This window comes from Panthera pardus, unplaced genomic scaffold (genome assembly GCF_024362965.1).
Source record: "Panthera pardus isolate Hobbes unplaced genomic scaffold, ASM2436296v1 HiC_scaffold_21, whole genome shotgun sequence".
Lineage (NCBI taxonomy): Eukaryota > Metazoa > Chordata > Mammalia > Carnivora > Felidae > Panthera > Panthera pardus.
This window is the reverse complement of record NW_026526777.1, coordinates 14,050,805-14,068,626: the sequence shown is the minus strand read 5'-3', so window position 1 is coordinate 14,068,626 and position 17,822 is coordinate 14,050,805. Positions and strand designations below refer to the sequence as shown.

Below are 17,822 nucleotides of genomic sequence, written 5' to 3'. Positions count from 1 at the left end.
TTTCTAAGGTTTGATCAATCCCCAAATCGTTTCGGATGTCACACACCAAGTCCAAGCATATGATTGGCTTTATTTGTGCTTAATATTTTTGCTTATGTTTTAGACCTAGCCTTTTGTTTTCTTTTATTGTCTACTCATTAGTTAATTAATTAATATGGACAATCATGAGAGACAAAACAAAGTACATTCAACCAATTTAACTAAAATACCTTTATGTCATAATGTACCACAGCAGAAAGTAATGCTTTCAACCAGTTTTGGTTGGAAGGCTTCTTACATTTTCTTTGATTTCATTTCCCATGAAAACAGAGCGAAGATGCTGGAGAACTGTTTGAATCCCATTTCCTTAGAAGTATTTTTTCTTCAAGATGATTCAGATGATGACATTTTGTTTTTATTTGGTAGACTATGTAATATTATTACCAGTTACCTCTGAGATTTGGGGCACTTATTTTTTTTTAATTTTTTTTAACATTTATTTATTGCTGACAGAGAGAGACAGAGCATGAGCAGGGGAGGGGCAGAGAGAGAGGGAGACACAGATTCCGAAGCAGGCTCCAGACTCTGAGCTGTCAGCACAGAGCCCGAGGCAGGGCTTGAACTCACAAACTGTGAGATCGTGACCTAAGCTGAGGTCAGATGCTTAACCGACTGAGCCACCCAGGTGCCCCATGGGGCACTTATGCTTTAAAAAAAAATTTTTTTAACGTTTATTTATTTTTGAGAGAGACAGAGACAGAATGCGAGTGGGTTAGGGACAGAGAGAGAGGGAGACATAGAAGCAGAAGCAGGCTCCAGGCTCTGAGCTGTCAGTACAGAGCCTGATGTGGGGCTCGAACTCCGAGCTGTGAGATCATGACCTGAGCCAAAGTCAGAAGCTCAACTGACTGAGCCACCCAGGCACCCTGGGGCACTTATGCTTTTAAAACAAACTCCATTTATTTTTTTTTCTCTGTCAAAATTATGATTCTTATGAAAATATTGTGATGTACATATCATGTCTCCTTTGTAGTACTTCTTAGTCCCTTAGCTTATATGGTGATATTCAGATTAAAATTAACTGAATATAATTGCGTCTCTTTATGATGTCATACTAGTGAGTAGAGTTGAATCATCTTAGTTCCTCAGCAGACTTGATAATTTTCATTACTGCAGACTAGTGCTTCTCAAACTTTAGCAGGGTCCTACCCCCCAGGATTTCTGAGTTGGTCTGGTGTGGAACCTGAGAATGCACATTTCCAGCATTTCCCAAGTGACCCTGATACTGTTCTTCCAGGGACCACATTCTGAGAACCACTTTATAGGCAAAGAGCCAAAATCCTGGTTCTTCCCCACTTCCCAAGAGAGGCTTTCACAATATGGCTTCGTCCTTCTTCTAATTAAACCATAAGAAGTTATGGAATGTACTACTGGTCAGCTGAGAAATAGTTAAAAATGATGGTAGCACTTAATTTATACCAGATAGTAGACCAAATACTTTGGGAGGGACACATCAATGAATAAACCTTAAGCCCGACCTTCGGCACCTCCACTGGTGGGGGGAGTATAGGAAACATGGCTGCAACTATAACGTACGATAGAATGTAGTAGACATATGACAGGGAGGATTGTGAGGGTGGAGACAGCTAGAGATTAATTATTATTGAAGTGATCTATGAAGACTTTTTAGAGGACAAGGTACAGATTTTTGGTTTTGGGTTCTGGACTTGTAAAGACAAGAAGATAAGAATTATAAAGAGATTTTTTTTTAGTACCATATTTTTAAATGAATAAGAAAATCAAACAGAATGGAAAAATATAGTTGACTCTTGAACATGGGGTTCTATACAGTTGTCAACTGTCTATACAGTTGAAAATACATGTATAAGTTTTGACTCCCCCAAACCTTAACTGCCAATACCCTGCTGTTGACTGGGAGCCTTTTCAATAACATGAACAGTTGATTAACACATATTTGTATGTTATGTGTATTATGTTCTGTATTCTTACAATAAGGTAAGCTAGGGAAATAGAAAATATTATTCAGAAAATCATAAGGAGGAGAAAATACATTTACAGTATTGCCCTGTGTTTATTGAAAAGAAAACTGCATGTAAGTGTGGTTCAAACCCATGTTGTTCAAGAGTCAACTGTATTGGATTTAGGCAAAATGTGTAATATGAGTATAGTATTGTACATAAAGGCATAAATTTTGGTGCCAGGACTGTATTCAAATTCTAACTTTCACCTTCTAGTTTGGGAGTTTGGGAGAAGATTTAGCCTCTGTGCATCTCATGTCCTCATCTAAAAAAATGGGAGTGATAATATCTGCCTCACTGGATTGTGAAAGGATTAAAAGCAGTAATGTGTATGTCTTATCCAGGAAACTCTTGGAAATAAAATATAAGTGTAGGATTAAACTGATAATTCTTTATTTGGATGTTTTAAGCCCAGGGCAGAGAGGGTGAGGAAAAGTGGAAAGTGAAATGTCATAGCTTGAAACAGACTCTGGATGCCATGATTTGGTGTAAGATTATATTGGGGAGTATTCAGGGAACAACATCCGTAGGGTGGTGAAGTTGAACTGCATCAGAAGTCTCAGGAAAGTCGGGATTTGGTTGGGTGTTTAGAGTGGACCCAAAATTGAGAAAAAGGCTCTGGGCCTCTGTACTCCTTCAGTCACCAGTCGTTGGATGCCAGCTGGAGGGAGAGGGAGACAAAATCTGAGGCGGAGCACCTGATTTTCTCCAGTGGCATGCAGCTGTAAGCTGTCAGTTACCAGTGCCCCTGCACTGGTTCTGTAGGGAGCAGTGTGATGCGATGAGCCCCTGCAGCCCTGGCCGCCACTTCACATCGAGTCCCGCAGTGACTCAACCAGGTCCAGCAGGTAGGCAGGCGCTGCTTTATCCATCAGCCACGCAGCTTTGCCAGGAAAACCCTCAGCGGTGCATGGAGGACACAAAAAAGGGAAATTTATTTGCATGGCTCTCTTCTGTCCCCAATTTCCCACCAGTCAAGGTTCACCCCATGCCTCCATGCCTTTTAGAAAACCAGATTCCTTGCTTTGCATCATGGAATTTCTTCCATTAATTACACACTGATCAGGAGAGGAAAAAGATGAAATCACCGAAGGAATTTGAGAAAATATAAAAGATCGGTATCCAGTTGAGTAGATAAAGTCAGTAGCCTAGAACATGGCCTGGAGTAAACATTCAATATATAGCTAACATTTACGTAGTGGCTTCCTATGTGCCAGCCCCACTCGGAGTATTTTACATAGATTGATGTTCTTCACAATAGCTTGTTGAAGAAGAAACTAATACTAATATATTTACATTTTATAGGTGAGGATATTGAGACTCAGATATTAAACAGCTAGTAAATAGCATAAGAGTTTATAACCAGGTGTCATTTCAGAGTCTGTGCTGTGAACCACTCTACTGGATTGCTTCCAAATGGCTATTTTATTTTTATTATTACTATAATAATTAGAATATGTAAATTTTTATCATTATAAATATCACTAGCATTAGCAAAATGTACTCAAATATGTAAAGCTTTACAAAAGTTTCGGAAATTTTTACCTTCATTTTTAAACTAATATCATAAAAAATTTTATATATATGAAAAGTGATGGAGGAAGTCCTGGGACTTACCTAAGTTTCTTTAACTATATAGTAGAAAATAGGATCATAAAAGAAAAGAAAATATATGTAATTCATTCAATAAAAAAATATCTTCTGCATAGTATTTCTTGCATCAGGATGACTATAGCTTTTAGATCTGCAATTATAGAATCTGTCAATCTAAGGATTCTAACTCCATTTCTGCCATTAACTGATTTGTTATTCAGAGTATGTCATTTTATCCCTTTATGTGTTTCCATATTTGTAAAATAAGGTAATTAGTAACACCTACCCCATATATATCACAGGACTGTTTTTTAAGGATAGAAATAAGACCATATATATACCTGAAATGAGAAAAAATATTGAAAACAACCCGGAATTATTTGGGAAAAAAATTAAGTGTTTTAAAAGTTCTGCATTAAAAAAAAATCACTGGGTGAAAAAAATCATAATTTTTATAATTTTATAAAGAAACCTAGTTAGAATGGTTTCCATCATTTAATCTTTAATGGGATCATAATTTTTTATTACATTCTTTACACTGAGACACATCTTCATCACTACTGATGTAACAAAAACTTGTATATCAGGGATAGAAATTTATTCAGCTCTTCCTACTTGGTCATTAAACAAAGAGGACTTGACATGAATATAACTGTGATGTTCAATATATCTGTACACTCTCAAGTATGGCAATAAATCAGGGACATAAGATTGATTTTTTTCAAAAATTGTACAAATGTATAAAATTAATTACTTTTGTGTTTTGAGATTACCCAAGGTTAGCTTTTCTAGTGTTTTGTCAGATTTCTTGGATTTATTTTTAGGGCTTCCCAGTTCCTTCTGGGTTTACTGTGTGTTATCGTTACATATTGGAAACTGACATTCTTTTATAGGACTTTCAGTTTTAGCTTTCCTTATCAAGCTCCCTGAGTACATGGCTGTTTTTATTTTACATTTTCATATCCAGAAGATGGACTGTTTTTACTATAGCAAATAATCTACACTTTTGATTTTGTATCCAAATCCTATTACTTCTTTGCACTTTACCTGTTCATGTGTGTGTTCAATTATATTGGGCCTTTTTTCTTTCTGATGTAAGATCTCTTCTTATTCATTAAATCATTTATAGAGCACAAACTTCTTTGTAGATTTTTTTTTTTTATTTTTGTGATTGCTCGGAAAATTACTGTGCTTATCTTTGGAATGACATAAAATTGGATACACGCATATCTGAGTAATTATCCTTGTAGTGGCAGTTCATTGGTTATTTTAAATTATCTTAAAGACTTATAAGAGGAATTATAGAAGAAATGATTTTTACGTAATATTAAAAGTAAAGATGAAAATTAATAATGTATTTAGTTTTTTTATGTAACATGTGATTGTTATTTTTCCTGGCCAAAAAAAAAAAATAATAATTCTCATTTATTCATATGTAACTGCCTTGAAATTTGTACCTTAAGGACAAAGAAAGGTCACCAATCCTTCTAACTCCTGGTTCTTTGTCAAAAATGGACACAGTTAATGAGGTTTGTTTGGTACAGAACAAATTCTCAGACACAGATAGAGATCCTTTCAATGGAAACAAATTTGTTTGGCTTTACCAGGTTACTTAGCGATTAATAATAGCCTTGAGATGCAGGTCAGAAAGGTCATTGTACCAGCTTGCCAACACAATCTAAATGTGCAGCCAGCCCAGCTCTGTGGGCGCAGAAGCCCCCAAAATACTATGCATAAAGTAAAACAGGCTATTTTCTGACTCCTTTTTTCATATTAATAAGCAATTTTCAAGAGAAGGGTGGCAAAATGAGGGCCATGCCACTCCAAGTAATTCATTTATTTTGCAATTTAATCTTATGTTGAAAAAAATTGCTCTGCTGCAATAGCATAGCATGGTGATTTTTAAACGTCAGTGTGTTTCATAAGTAACCTTGTATGAAGTATTGTATTAGTAGCCTTTAACAGAAAATTGCAACAAAAATATTTCTAGACATTGAAGTAGAAATGAAAATCTTTTTTTTTTTTTTTATTATTTTTGGAATCTTTCCCTGTACTCTCCCTTGACATCTTTGAGGTAGATGCTCAGACAATTTACTTAAAATTTTACTTCAAGAACTGGATGCTAAGTTATATGTCTACTTTTTAAAAAGAATAAAGTATAATTTCAAGATAGCATTTTAACACGAATAGTTAAATATGTTCTATGAAAAGAAAGGATTTACTCTTTCCATATTTGATAATATCTTAATCTATTTATCAGGTGTTTTTCTTCACATAGTGTGTTTGAAAAGTTTATTTTTTGTTTAAATGTCTTAGATATACATACACAGAAATGATGCAGTTTTCATTACTTTAATGGAGTTTATTGTACCTAGAAAACCATGAACTTATTCACCTAATTTAACTTTTATTTTAAGTATCCGTATGATTGAACAAAATAGCCTTTCAAGTGCAGGATAATATATGTAATCATGTTGGTATTATTTGAACTGTTACCTGCAGTAAACTTACAGAAAATTAAGTATATGTATAAAAACCCATCATGCTCTCAAAATTAGCCCATTAGCATACAAATTCAATGATCAGAGATTTCCTAATACAGATTCAAAATTTAAAGGAAATCAGTAGCTCAGACGTTTTCTTGGGATATTTAGCTATGTCCAAAATAGTCAATCTTCAACCAAGAAAGTGATAACATAGTAGCTCACTTGCTTTGCATTTGATCTATTTCCTCAGCCACTGAATTAATTATAACATGGAGATATTTGATTTAAAGAATTTAACCACTGAAAAATCACTTAAATGCTTTGTAAAGATGGCAAAGATTCAGTGGAATGTGCAGGTAAGATAGATTACGCCGCTGATTTTGATGGATGTGGATGATGGTAGCCCCTCACAAACTTCCTTGATAATCATCAGTGGAAGAATGAAAATGTTAGCAGATTTTTTAGTATCATAAATAACTACGGATTGTTTTGATGCAGGGAGGCGTTAGAGGAGTTTGCAGAGATGAAAGAAAGGGAAGAGAAGAAGGCAGACCTCGAAAGGGAAGAGAAGAAAAGAGATTACCAAGCCCGAAAGATGCATTACCTCCTCAGCACAAAGCAGGTTGGTGGACCTGTCCCTGACAGCTCCCGTAAACCACTTGGGCCCTTAGCCTGACAGAGATAAAGTAGCAGGCTGAATGGGACATGACTTGTTGAAAAGATATCACAAAGACACTACTTCGAGTTCAATTTCGTGCTTCTGTGTAGGTGTGCGCAGGCACCATGACTCGTCCGTGACAGCAGCTTCATAGAGGCAGCCGCTGTGACGCTGGCAGAAAGGTCCCAGTCAGCAGGGTGATGTGCCGCTGTGATAACACAACACCAAGGGCATAACCTCGCTTTTAAAACCCATTCTGAGTGGCTGATTGTTGTTTTGCGAATTGATCAAGAACTGAGAAGTCACGAAACTGAGGCAGCTTTCATGTTTTCTCTTTTCCTTGAGCTAATGTTGAGATTAAAACCCTTCTTGCACCCTTTCCAAATGTTGATGCAAGTTTCCAAGTAAAGCTTTGAAACAAAACTGCTTCAGAAATTACATCATCATATTGAGATATACAAATGTGGAATTTAGAATACTTAGAAGTATTTTCTTATAAATGGTAAAATTTTCTTGCCTTAGATCTCATCATAGTCGCTAAGAAAAAATACATTGCATGTAGAATATTCTGCTCACAAAGAAATACGGTGAAAAAAAACCAAAGGAATTTGGGGGTTGGGATGTTCTGTTACTTGAGCTTTAGGCAGGAAACTAGCAATTTGTGGGTTTTTATTTCTTCTTATAGACGGTCAAGTACAGTGTCATGTTCCAGCCAGAGTCACACATTCAGATGTCTCAGATATGGGCAAGTCAAGTCCATGGTGGAGGCCGGTAGAGGGTACAATCTGGGACTGAATGCCATGCTTTGAGGCATCCAAATTCAAAAACATTAAGTCCTGGGGTGCCTGGGTGGCTCAGTGGGTTGAGTTTCCGACTTCGGCTCAGGTCATGATCTCACCGTTCCCTTGTTGGAGCCCCGCGTGGGGCTCTGTGCTGACAGCTCAGAGCCTGGAACCTGCTTCGGATTCTGTGTCTCCCTCTCTGTCTCGGCCCCTCTCCCACTCATGCTCTGTTTCTCTCTCTCTCTCTCAAAAATAAAATATTTAAACAACACCAACAACAACATTAAGTCCTGGACTGGTCATGTACATTCAGAACAGAGAACTGCACTTCTAGCCTCTATCTGGTGGTCTCTACTTAGCAGTACTTTTCAGTAATGATGACTGTCTTTGTATTTACTTGGATTTGTATAGCTGAGTTATCTTCATTTAACAGATAAGAAAACTGAAACTCAGAGACAATGATGTGACTGGTTCAGAGACACAAAAAGACACCTCAAACTGAGGTCTTCAGACTCTAAATACCTAGGCAATAAAGATAATTAAAAAAAAAAATAAAAAGTCAAGGTATTTTCAGTTTTGATTATAAATCTGTAACAATGAAAAAAAATTTTTTTTTTAAATTTTTTTTTTTTCAACGTTTATTTATTTTTGGGACAGAGAGAGACAGAGCATGAACGGGGGAGGGACAGAGAGAGAGGGAGACACAGAATCGGAAACAGGCTCCAGGCTCTGAGCCATCAGCCCAGAGCCCGACGCGGGGCTCGAACTCACAGACCGTGAGATCGTGACCTGGCTGAAGTCGGACGCTCAACCGACTGCGCCACCCAGGCGCCCCAACAATGAAAAATTTTATCTGTTTGATTGGTGGGCTACATGTTTTTAAAATGTAGACTCACAAATCACAAATTCTTTTTTTTTATCTTTAGTTATTAGTAATTTCAATTTTGATGAAACTAAGGGAGTTATAAATATATACTTTAATTCTTGAAACCTGATAATAATTATTGGGTACAGTTGTTTATTTTGATAACTCTGAACCCATTTTATGCTTTGAATCTTTCTTAATCTGAGGTCTAATTGTGTTGTTTATACTTACAACAGGTAGTGTAATAGCAGAAATAATTTTTTAAATGGTAAAATCAGATTTAATGGAAACATTTGTTAATTCTCTTTTATCTAGGGTTACTTAGATATCGAGTACATAGTGGAATATTTTACGAAGTCCATAAAGACTTAGTTGTTTTACTAACAAAAATAATAAAGCAAATATCCATGGAGTATTTACCATGTACCAGAGAGTATGGTTGATACTTTATATGCATTATTTCTTTAACGATTTTGATTTCATTTCACTTTTAAAATTAAGCACCTGGTTTAACAAATTATTTCAGAAACTTGACCGTGTGACTTGCCTCCTGGACCTTAATGAATTTTTAATATTACGATTGTGTTTTAAGTATATTTATGTTGTTAAATGCAAACTGTCAATGCTCTAGCTAATTTTTCTTCTTGTTTATATCTTGCGGAGTGCTGGTAATAGCTACGTATATAAACTTTAGTTTAATGATCCTTGTCTCCAGAACTCTTAGCATCCAATAGAATGATTTTTTTTTTTTTTTCAGGCACTGTGGTACAGTAGAAAGAGTATGGGTATTGACATTAGTCTCCAAACTCTCCTACATAGGGTAAGATATTAGGAGATTACCTAGAATTGTCTGTTTCACTCTGCACTTTGAAAGAACATTTCGAGGATTGAATGTAACATATTTAAACTACTACCTGGTCCTTAAAGAGCATTCAGTAAATGGTAATGATCATATTATTGGAATTTAACCTATGGAGGATAAACAAAGTGTCTACACTTTGATTTTCGTCTGTCTTTGCTAGCTGTCCGAAGCATTCATGTTATCATTGCTTTGCTTTGCTTTCCTTTAGTTATTCATAAAAATTATTAGAAATATTTATAATGCTCTTCCCCCAATATCCCCTTCCTGCATTTTACATCTTAACCTAAATAAAGATATGCAACACTAACATTAATAAATATATTGAATATAAACCTTAACTTTAAAGTCCATCAATTATTTCAAATGACATATTTTTGAGTATCTATAATCTATCTGACTAGGACATATAAGTGTATACTGTATGATCCTTAACCACAAAGAGCATTCACTCTGATTTCAGTCCAATGCCAAACAAACTTTTTTACTAGAAAGAAATCAACACTTTTCAATTACAGCTTATATAGGTATTCACATTGAATTTAACAACCATTTATATTTATCATTTTGCTGATTCCATTTAACAAAAATCTTTATTTTCCCTAAACTAAGGAAGGATTAGAGAATGAAAGACACATGTTTCAATGTAAGTATTATTATTGATTTTCTCAGCATGACTTGGCTATTGGGGAGAAATTAAGCTGCAAATTTTAAAACATCCCTGAGATGTTTACAGCTTAATTGCATTGCTTACTTTAAGAGTTTTGATTTCAAATTGTATTAAATTCACATTTAAGTCCAAAATAAAAGCCAAATACGAATTGGGTATTTTTAAAGGCTTGTGTTAGTATTAACTCTTAACTTGCGTAGTTATTTGAAAATTCGCTGAATAAATATTCAAGTGTAAATAATTTTTAAACAAAGCATCTCAGAACAGGAAAAGTTTTGCAGATGTATTTAAAAGGAATAATGCTAGTCTTTTTGGAACTATTTTATTAGTGATTTCAATAATTAAGGAGTGATTTATAATGATATATAATGATAGTTTGTAGAATACTAATTTTTGAATTAAATTTTCATAGGCCTGATGTAGCTTCACTTAGATGAGTAGAAATAAAACATTAATTCAGACAAAGAATGTTTTAGAAAAGGAAAGGAATTTTCTAAGCCAAAATTGTATTTGTGAATTCATATGTAGATAATAAATGAAGTCATGTGTTATTTAATATATTAATAGTTTGGGGGACTATTATGCTGATACATTCATACTGATAACCTAGTTTCAAAGTCAATGTTAGTGTAAATCTAATGCATATGTTAAAATAGTTCTAAAATCTATCTTGATTTTAACTGATATTAAGTATCTCATCTTTATGCAAGCAAATATGTTAGCACTAATAGGAATTACACAAGTAAATAACTAATATTGCAATGAGTGAATTAATAGACCCCTCAGGGTTTTATTAATTAAAAAGTTCAAGTCATATTAAAGCACCTTTTGTATATGTTTATTTCAATCAGAAAGCTGAACATGGTAACTTATTTGCATAAATAATCAATCACCATTTACTAGTAGTAATAAGGTTAATTTGTTGCTACAGACATAATAGGATTAGTCAATTATATTTTCCAGAAAGTACTGTTTGTTATGCACCCCATCACCTGTAAAACAGGATTGGGTTTAGCGCCCTTATTAAATGAACACATCAAAAAAATCTTTGTCCCTGTAAAAGTTTTATAAAAAGAAAGCTAATTTCAGTTGATTTGAATAAGTAAAATGCAAACATTGCTTCCATTTGTAAATTTAATTTATCTTTCTGCAAAGATTGATTATTTAATAAAGTTATTTATTTTGATTCAGTAACCAGTCAAACTGAATCTAACACATATAGGACATATTTCCTTTGAAGAAAATCTCATTTGCAGATTTGTTTTATTCCAAATAAACTGACTTTCATTCCCTGTCCTTGTTCTCGGGTAATAAATTATGTTGTCTGCTCCACCTACTGGTGGATACATGCAAAGGCCTATTGTTGGATTCATTAGAAGATACTGCCTCTAAAATGTTGCCGGAATTTTTATGGATCCTGCCTGGGAGAACAGCAGAGTTACAGATACAAATAGAAAACTCAAGATCCACATCATAAACAGTTAATGTTTCAAAATATAGGATATTGTATACAGTTATATACATTGTTTCCTGATCAGTGAAAAATATAACCCTGTTTTTTATTTCAATATGCTCATGGAAAAGGATAGGTACAAAATATATTCGTGATTAAGTATGTTATAACTATATGTGTTTTATTTTATAACAATGGTTTTTAATAGTTTATACATATTCAAGTTAAAACTAAAATGAAAGTTTATTAATTAAATAGAATTTGCACACATTTTACAGAAGTAATTTTCATGTCATCATTTCTATAGTAGGTTTTCAATGTTTTTTCTTTAATGGGTAGTGAAAATTTTTAAATGGGCACTGAGGTAATGATTTTCAGTTATTTAGGATTCTTTAAAAAGACCCCATGCCCCAACGAATATTAATAGAACATTCTCTTTAATTACTTTATTTTTTGAGAGACAGAAATGATTTCAGCAACTTATTTTACAAAATGTTGTCAAATCATATGTGTACACAAAAGAAAAATAGCTTAATTTTACAAACTTAATGTAACAAAAATTAATTGATACCCTGTTGATATGGATAACATACTGGTATGGATAGCATGTTTATAAGACAAATCTTATAAGGTGAAAAAAATGTTAAGAAATATAGTAAATCTTTGAAGTTATTTATTACTTTCAACTCTAGCCCCCCAGCGTCATAAATGGGGAGCTTCTGTGCCCTACATGTATTAAATACTTAATATGTAATTGCTCACATAAAAAAAAAAATCTTTATTTGTCAGAGAGAGCATGAGTAGGGGAAGGGGCAGAGAGAGGTGGAGAGGGCGGGAGCATCCCAAGCAGGCTCTGCACTGTCACCACTCCCCGCCCCCGCCACCCTGCGCTGCCCCTGCCCACGGGCTCGCTCTCAACCATGAGATCATGACCTGAGCCAAAATCAAGAGTCGGACGCTTACCAGACTGAGCCACCCAGGAATCCAGTAATTGCTCACTTTTAATTTGAAGTGATGAAGTAACAGAAGAATGGCAGCCTGCCCGCGTGTACCTGTGCACATGCACGTGTGTGTGTGAGTGTGTGTGTGTGAGTGTGTGAGTGTGTGTGTGTGTGTGTGTCTGTGAGAGAGAGAGAGAGAGAGAGAGAGAGAGAGAGAGAGATGTCTTTGTGTATATGGTGTATTCGGAAAGCATCTTTGGAGAGCCTTCCCAGAAGACATTTTCCGTAGTCAGTGGTATACCACAGCCGTGGTGGGGAAACTCCAGTGTGGTGTTGACTGCATTGCTGTAATGACTCTCTGGAGTACACTTTTACAGCTTTTGATCTTTGTCTGAAAACTACTGCTTTGACTTCAAAATATTAATTTTGTTCCTGTCTCGCTTCTAAGCTGGACCTCCCCTCTCTCTTTTTCCCTTCCACCATCCCATCCCTCACCTCTGCATTTCCATGATGTACATACAAAAGGATGCACGCCTTGATATGTGTGGCTTTAATAGTACCCGCTAGAGTGAGTCTTACATTTACGATCTTCATGGTTTGATGCAACTTGATTTGCGGCATTCGCATGATTCCTTGGTTCTTCTTTTTAGCTTTTTTTCTTTATGCGTTTTTTTTTATTTGTCCAAATCAGTCTTTATTTTGATCGATGATCTAAACTATTCCTAGTCACCCCAATTTTTTAAATCTTTGTCTCTTTTTCATTTATTTTGTACAATCACCAATTTCTTTCCATTTATTCTTCCTGGTATGTTTTAAATAAATTCCATCGTGTCCATTTCCTGAACCCTGGACAATGGTAATAATCTCTGAAATGATTTTCTTTTTGTTCATTCTTTTCCTCTCTGTCCCAGTATATCTATTACCATCAGATAAATTCTGCTAAAATAGTATTTTTTTATGTCATGTCTCTTTGCAGTTTGAAAACCTCCAAAGATTCTGTTGTCTGTAGGATAAAATCCAAAGTTTTCAGCATAAGCCTTTAAAACTCTGAAGAATCTGACTCTACCCTGCCTATTTAGACTTATCTTCCTTTCCTTCTCGGGATGAGTGTCCTGATACAGTCTGACTTTATACCCTAGAAACATTCATCATAAGGATCTCTTTATGAGATAGGTGATTTCTTGTGGCTTGTCATATTCCGGAAATTCAGAAGCTTCCCTATTACCACCCCCAACTCCCCAAAAACAATCAACATCTCACATACTTTCCGCTAACACTTGGATTTTGCCATTATTTTATCATTAAAGATACATTTCTTTTCCCTTATTAAATTAAAATACTTCCAAGAAGGAGACAGCTGTTGAGGTGTCTTATTAGTATAGCTTGGTGACAATAACCGGGACTAGGTTATCATAAGAGGAGGGAAGAAAAGTATGTCCAGTGCCTGGAATATGAAGACCAAAATGGGCATAATGTTGGTAACGAAGAGATCTAGAGATGCTAAGATATATGATGACTCCATGGACTTTCTGGGGAGAAAAATATGTATTTAAGGCACTGAAAAGAAAATTAGCACATATAAAAGAAACTTAACAATTTTGCCATTTTGTTTAGCATCACTGCTCTTTAGTGTCCCTAGTTAACTGTTTCATTCTAGATACCTCTTATTTCTTTCTTACATCACACAGCATTCTCAACAATGAATTCTTAATTCTTAAATTATTCATCCCTAGTTTTGACGCATTTCTGTTGGAGTTGAAAAGGTCTGGCAGTAAAAGTGAGAATTAGGGAAGTATGGAGTAGTACACTCATAAGTCTTACATGAAGGATCTGATTTTGATTTTTTTTTTTTTTTTTTGCAAACTTCCCAGTAGTTTGTATGTTTCCATGGAGAAAAATATAAAAATAGGAACTCACACTGACAGAGGACAGGACCTTTCATTGCAATATACTAGAGCAGCAAGGAGTCTTTATAGATTAGTTTTCTAGCTCTTTCTGTTAACAGATTAAAGAAAGTAGGTCTAGAAGATGAAGCAACTTGCTCAAGGTTATGTAGTATTTTATTTAAACGCTGATGTTGGGGCATCCTCAGTACAGTACAGCCACAGTGAAAATTGAGTTCGTGGTTCTACGTCTGTGTCTATATGTGATTCACGTAAGTAAACTCTACTTGGAACTCTACCCTAGGTTTATGACTGTCTCTTTATCCCTCAAAACACTAGCATTCTGAGTGTACATTTTCCTTGAGTTACCCTCAATTCATTGAACTCTCTTTTTACCCTTTCTCTGAAATGTTTTAGTACTTAGAAGAAAATTGATTTGAATGAGTTTACGGACAAAGAGAAAAGCTAGGGCCTGCATATCAAAGATTGAAAGAAGCAAGCGAGAACATAATATAGATTTCTCTGGCGCCTTTCTGTGAACAGCTGAAAGCACTTTTATTATATTTATCCCCACAATATTGTATGAAAGTAGCAATTATCATTCTGGTGACTAAAAGACTATTGTTTGGTAGTCATTTTTCCTCTAGACACTTGGCAGATTTATTCTTTCAAGAAGACTATGTAGTGAATAAAGATCTGACCCGACGGTCTTTGGATCCATAGTTTAAGAGGCAGGTCCTTAAGTTTGGTCATTTGCTCTTGGTCCCAAGTGAACCGTCCACATCACAAAACCATCACATAATTTGTTGCTATTGGCAGTTCTCTCTTCAGAAAAGGCCAAGGACTGAACTAGCATGGCGAATGAATTAGCTATTAACTTTTACATTTTATTTCCTCCCTCTTTAACATTATCGTTTTTATTATCCTGTAATGTATGAAAGAGATAAGATTATTGTCCATTGTCAGTACTCTTTGAAGAGACAAAGCAAGTGGTTAAAAAAAAAAACTGTGTCCCCAAATAAGTGTGTGCCCCTACTCTTCTCCCTGCCACCGTTCAGCCACTGTGCATCTAAGAAATGGAGACAAAAATAAAAATAAAAATTAATGTAAAGTGAGACCACTCAGTTAGAAAAGTGCCTCTGCTACTCTTCTTATATGTATTTTCCTCTTTCCAGCATGCTACATTCTAAAACTTATTTTCAAAAATATTCTTTAGCAAAAGACACTGTATACCTCTCCTGTGCATGTGACCAGGGGCAGATTCATGTGCTGTGGGGCCTGAAGCTTATAAGATGTTGGGATCTACCTTGAAACAAGAAGTGTACAAAGTTACAAAATACAGGAGGATGAATATTTTTTATGATGAGTGAATATTTCAAGCACATTTCAAAGTTTAACATCTGAGAATACCTCACAACTCAAAATCTAAATATTGTAGTCGTTGTATTAACCACTTGATAGCTCTCTAATATTTGCTCACCATATTTTGGTTTCATACTCTTTAATTGCTTCTTTACTTGACAGTGACTTTGTTATATTCTGTAGTGAGTAAAGGAAATTTACTCATTCCCTTTTGTAGGAACACTGATCTAAAGTTTTTATTACTATAAGAAGGTAAATGATGTGTTTCCATTTGCATATGCTGCATTATTGAGTGTATATTTTTAAATGTTTATTTATTTATTTTTGAGAGAGAGAGAGCAAGTTGGGGGGGGGGGACATTGCAGAGAGAGAGAGAAAATCTCAGCCAGGCTCCACACTGTCAGCACAGAGCCCAATGCGGGGCTCGAACCCACAAACCGTGAAATTATGACCTGAGCTAAAATCAAGAGTAGGATGCTTAACCATCTGAGCCACCCATGTGCCTCTATTGAGTATATTTTTGAAAGGAGAGATCTTCTGTTTTGTATAGGAAATGATGAGAATCAAATTCTCCATTTGAGAAAAACCCACTTCTCTTCCATTAACCACATACTTCGGCTCCAGACCCTGCCTCTATTTCTCCCTTCCTTCCTCCCCCTTCCTCTCCTTCCTCTCTTCCTTCCTTCCTTCTTTCCTTCCTTTTTTCCTCCTTCCTTCCTTCTTTCCTTCCTTCCTTCTCTCCTTCCTTACTTTCTTCCTTCCTTCCCTTCTGTTGTTATTATTGTTGTTTTGTTTTTCTGGGTTTTTTTTCAAGCTTTTATTTAAATTCTAGTTAGCTACCATATAGTGTAATACTGTTTCAGGAATAGAATTTAGTAATTCATCGCTTACGTATAACACCCCGTGCTCCTCCCAACAAGGGCCCTCCTTAATGTCTGTCCCCCATTTAGCCCATCTCTCACCCCCCTCCTCCATCAACCCTCAGTTTTTTCTATATAGTTAAGTGTCTTATGGTTTGCCTCCTTTCTTTTTTTCCCCCTTCCTCTATGTTCATCTGTTTTGTTTCTTAAATTCCACATATGAGTGAAATCATATGGTATTTGTCTTTGACTAACTTAATGCACTGTAGGTCAACCCATGTTGTTGCAAATGGGAGGATTTCATTCTTTTTGATGGCTGAGTAATATTCCATTGTATATGTATGTCATGACTTCTTTATCCATTAATAAGTTGGTGGGGATTTGGGCTCTTTCCATAATTTGGCTGTTGTTGATACCGCTGCTGTAAACATCAGGGTGCATGTCAGGCCAGACACGTTAGGGTGTTCATACTGCTGTGTAGTCTCTGGTCCTGTACCTTTTTTCATGATGCAGGTGAGTCTGCCCAGTGGTTTCAGGAATATTCCTGAAAGTTATTCTTACATTGGGATTCCTAAAAAAAAAAAAAAAAAAAAAAAAAAAAAAAAAAAAAAAAAATTAATATACTTGGAAGTAACAGGAAAAAAAACATAAATATATCCAGCAAAACCTAAATTAAATATATACCCACCTTAGTTTTTTTCTTGCTCAGTCTCCAGCATGCCCATAGCCACTCTTGTGCCACCCAACCCAGGTGTGATAGAGGGTAAGTCAGAGTATAAGAAACAGTGGAATGAACTTATACTTTACTTTCACAGACTTTACAACAAAACATAACCAGGTGAGCACATTGCCAGGCTCCCTCCTTCTGTCTTGGAAAGAGCCTGTGAAAATGAGGGCCCCAGAAATTAAGCTGAATCAACTTAACTGTTACTTCACCTCTAGTTGGACTATATTTTTGTACTGTGTTAAACTTGCTCAAATAAGTTTTAACTTTTAATTTAATTTAATTTTATATAAATAATCATCTGCATATCAGATTTCTAATTTAGCATTCAGACATTTCAAAGAACACTATTATTTTAATCCTGCCCATAAATTTGAGGCACCTGATTTTCTTTCGTTCTCTATTTATTATGTGTTTTTTTGGACATCAAACTCAGGGTCTGTTTATTTCCATCCAGTGACTGGGCAAATTTTTAACATATTAGCTATGGAGTAGAGAGAGTTCTACTCCCAATCCTAGGTATTAAAAAATAATCTATATATACACACCTATGTATATATGTGTGTTATATAGACATCTGTGTATATACATACACAAATACAGGTTTGTATATAATTTCAAATCTTTAATAGGAAATTCAAAAGTCAGAAAAGAATTAGAAAACATTT

General features: G+C 35.2%; 1 protein-coding gene across 3 annotated transcripts in view; it reads left to right on the top strand.

Moving 5' to 3' along the window:
• The window catches only part of SPATA17 (spermatogenesis associated 17), a 226,374-nt gene that overhangs the window by 70,435 nt on the left and 138,117 nt on the right, over positions 1–17,822 (top strand). For all 3 annotated transcript variants that reach the window (XM_053908969.1, XM_053908970.1, XM_019465641.2), the window contains one exon: positions 6,596–6,719. In XM_053908969.1, the coding sequence (XP_053764944.1) occupies positions 6,596–6,719 (124 nt within the window). The remainder of the gene's footprint in view (positions 1–6,595; positions 6,720–17,822) is intronic.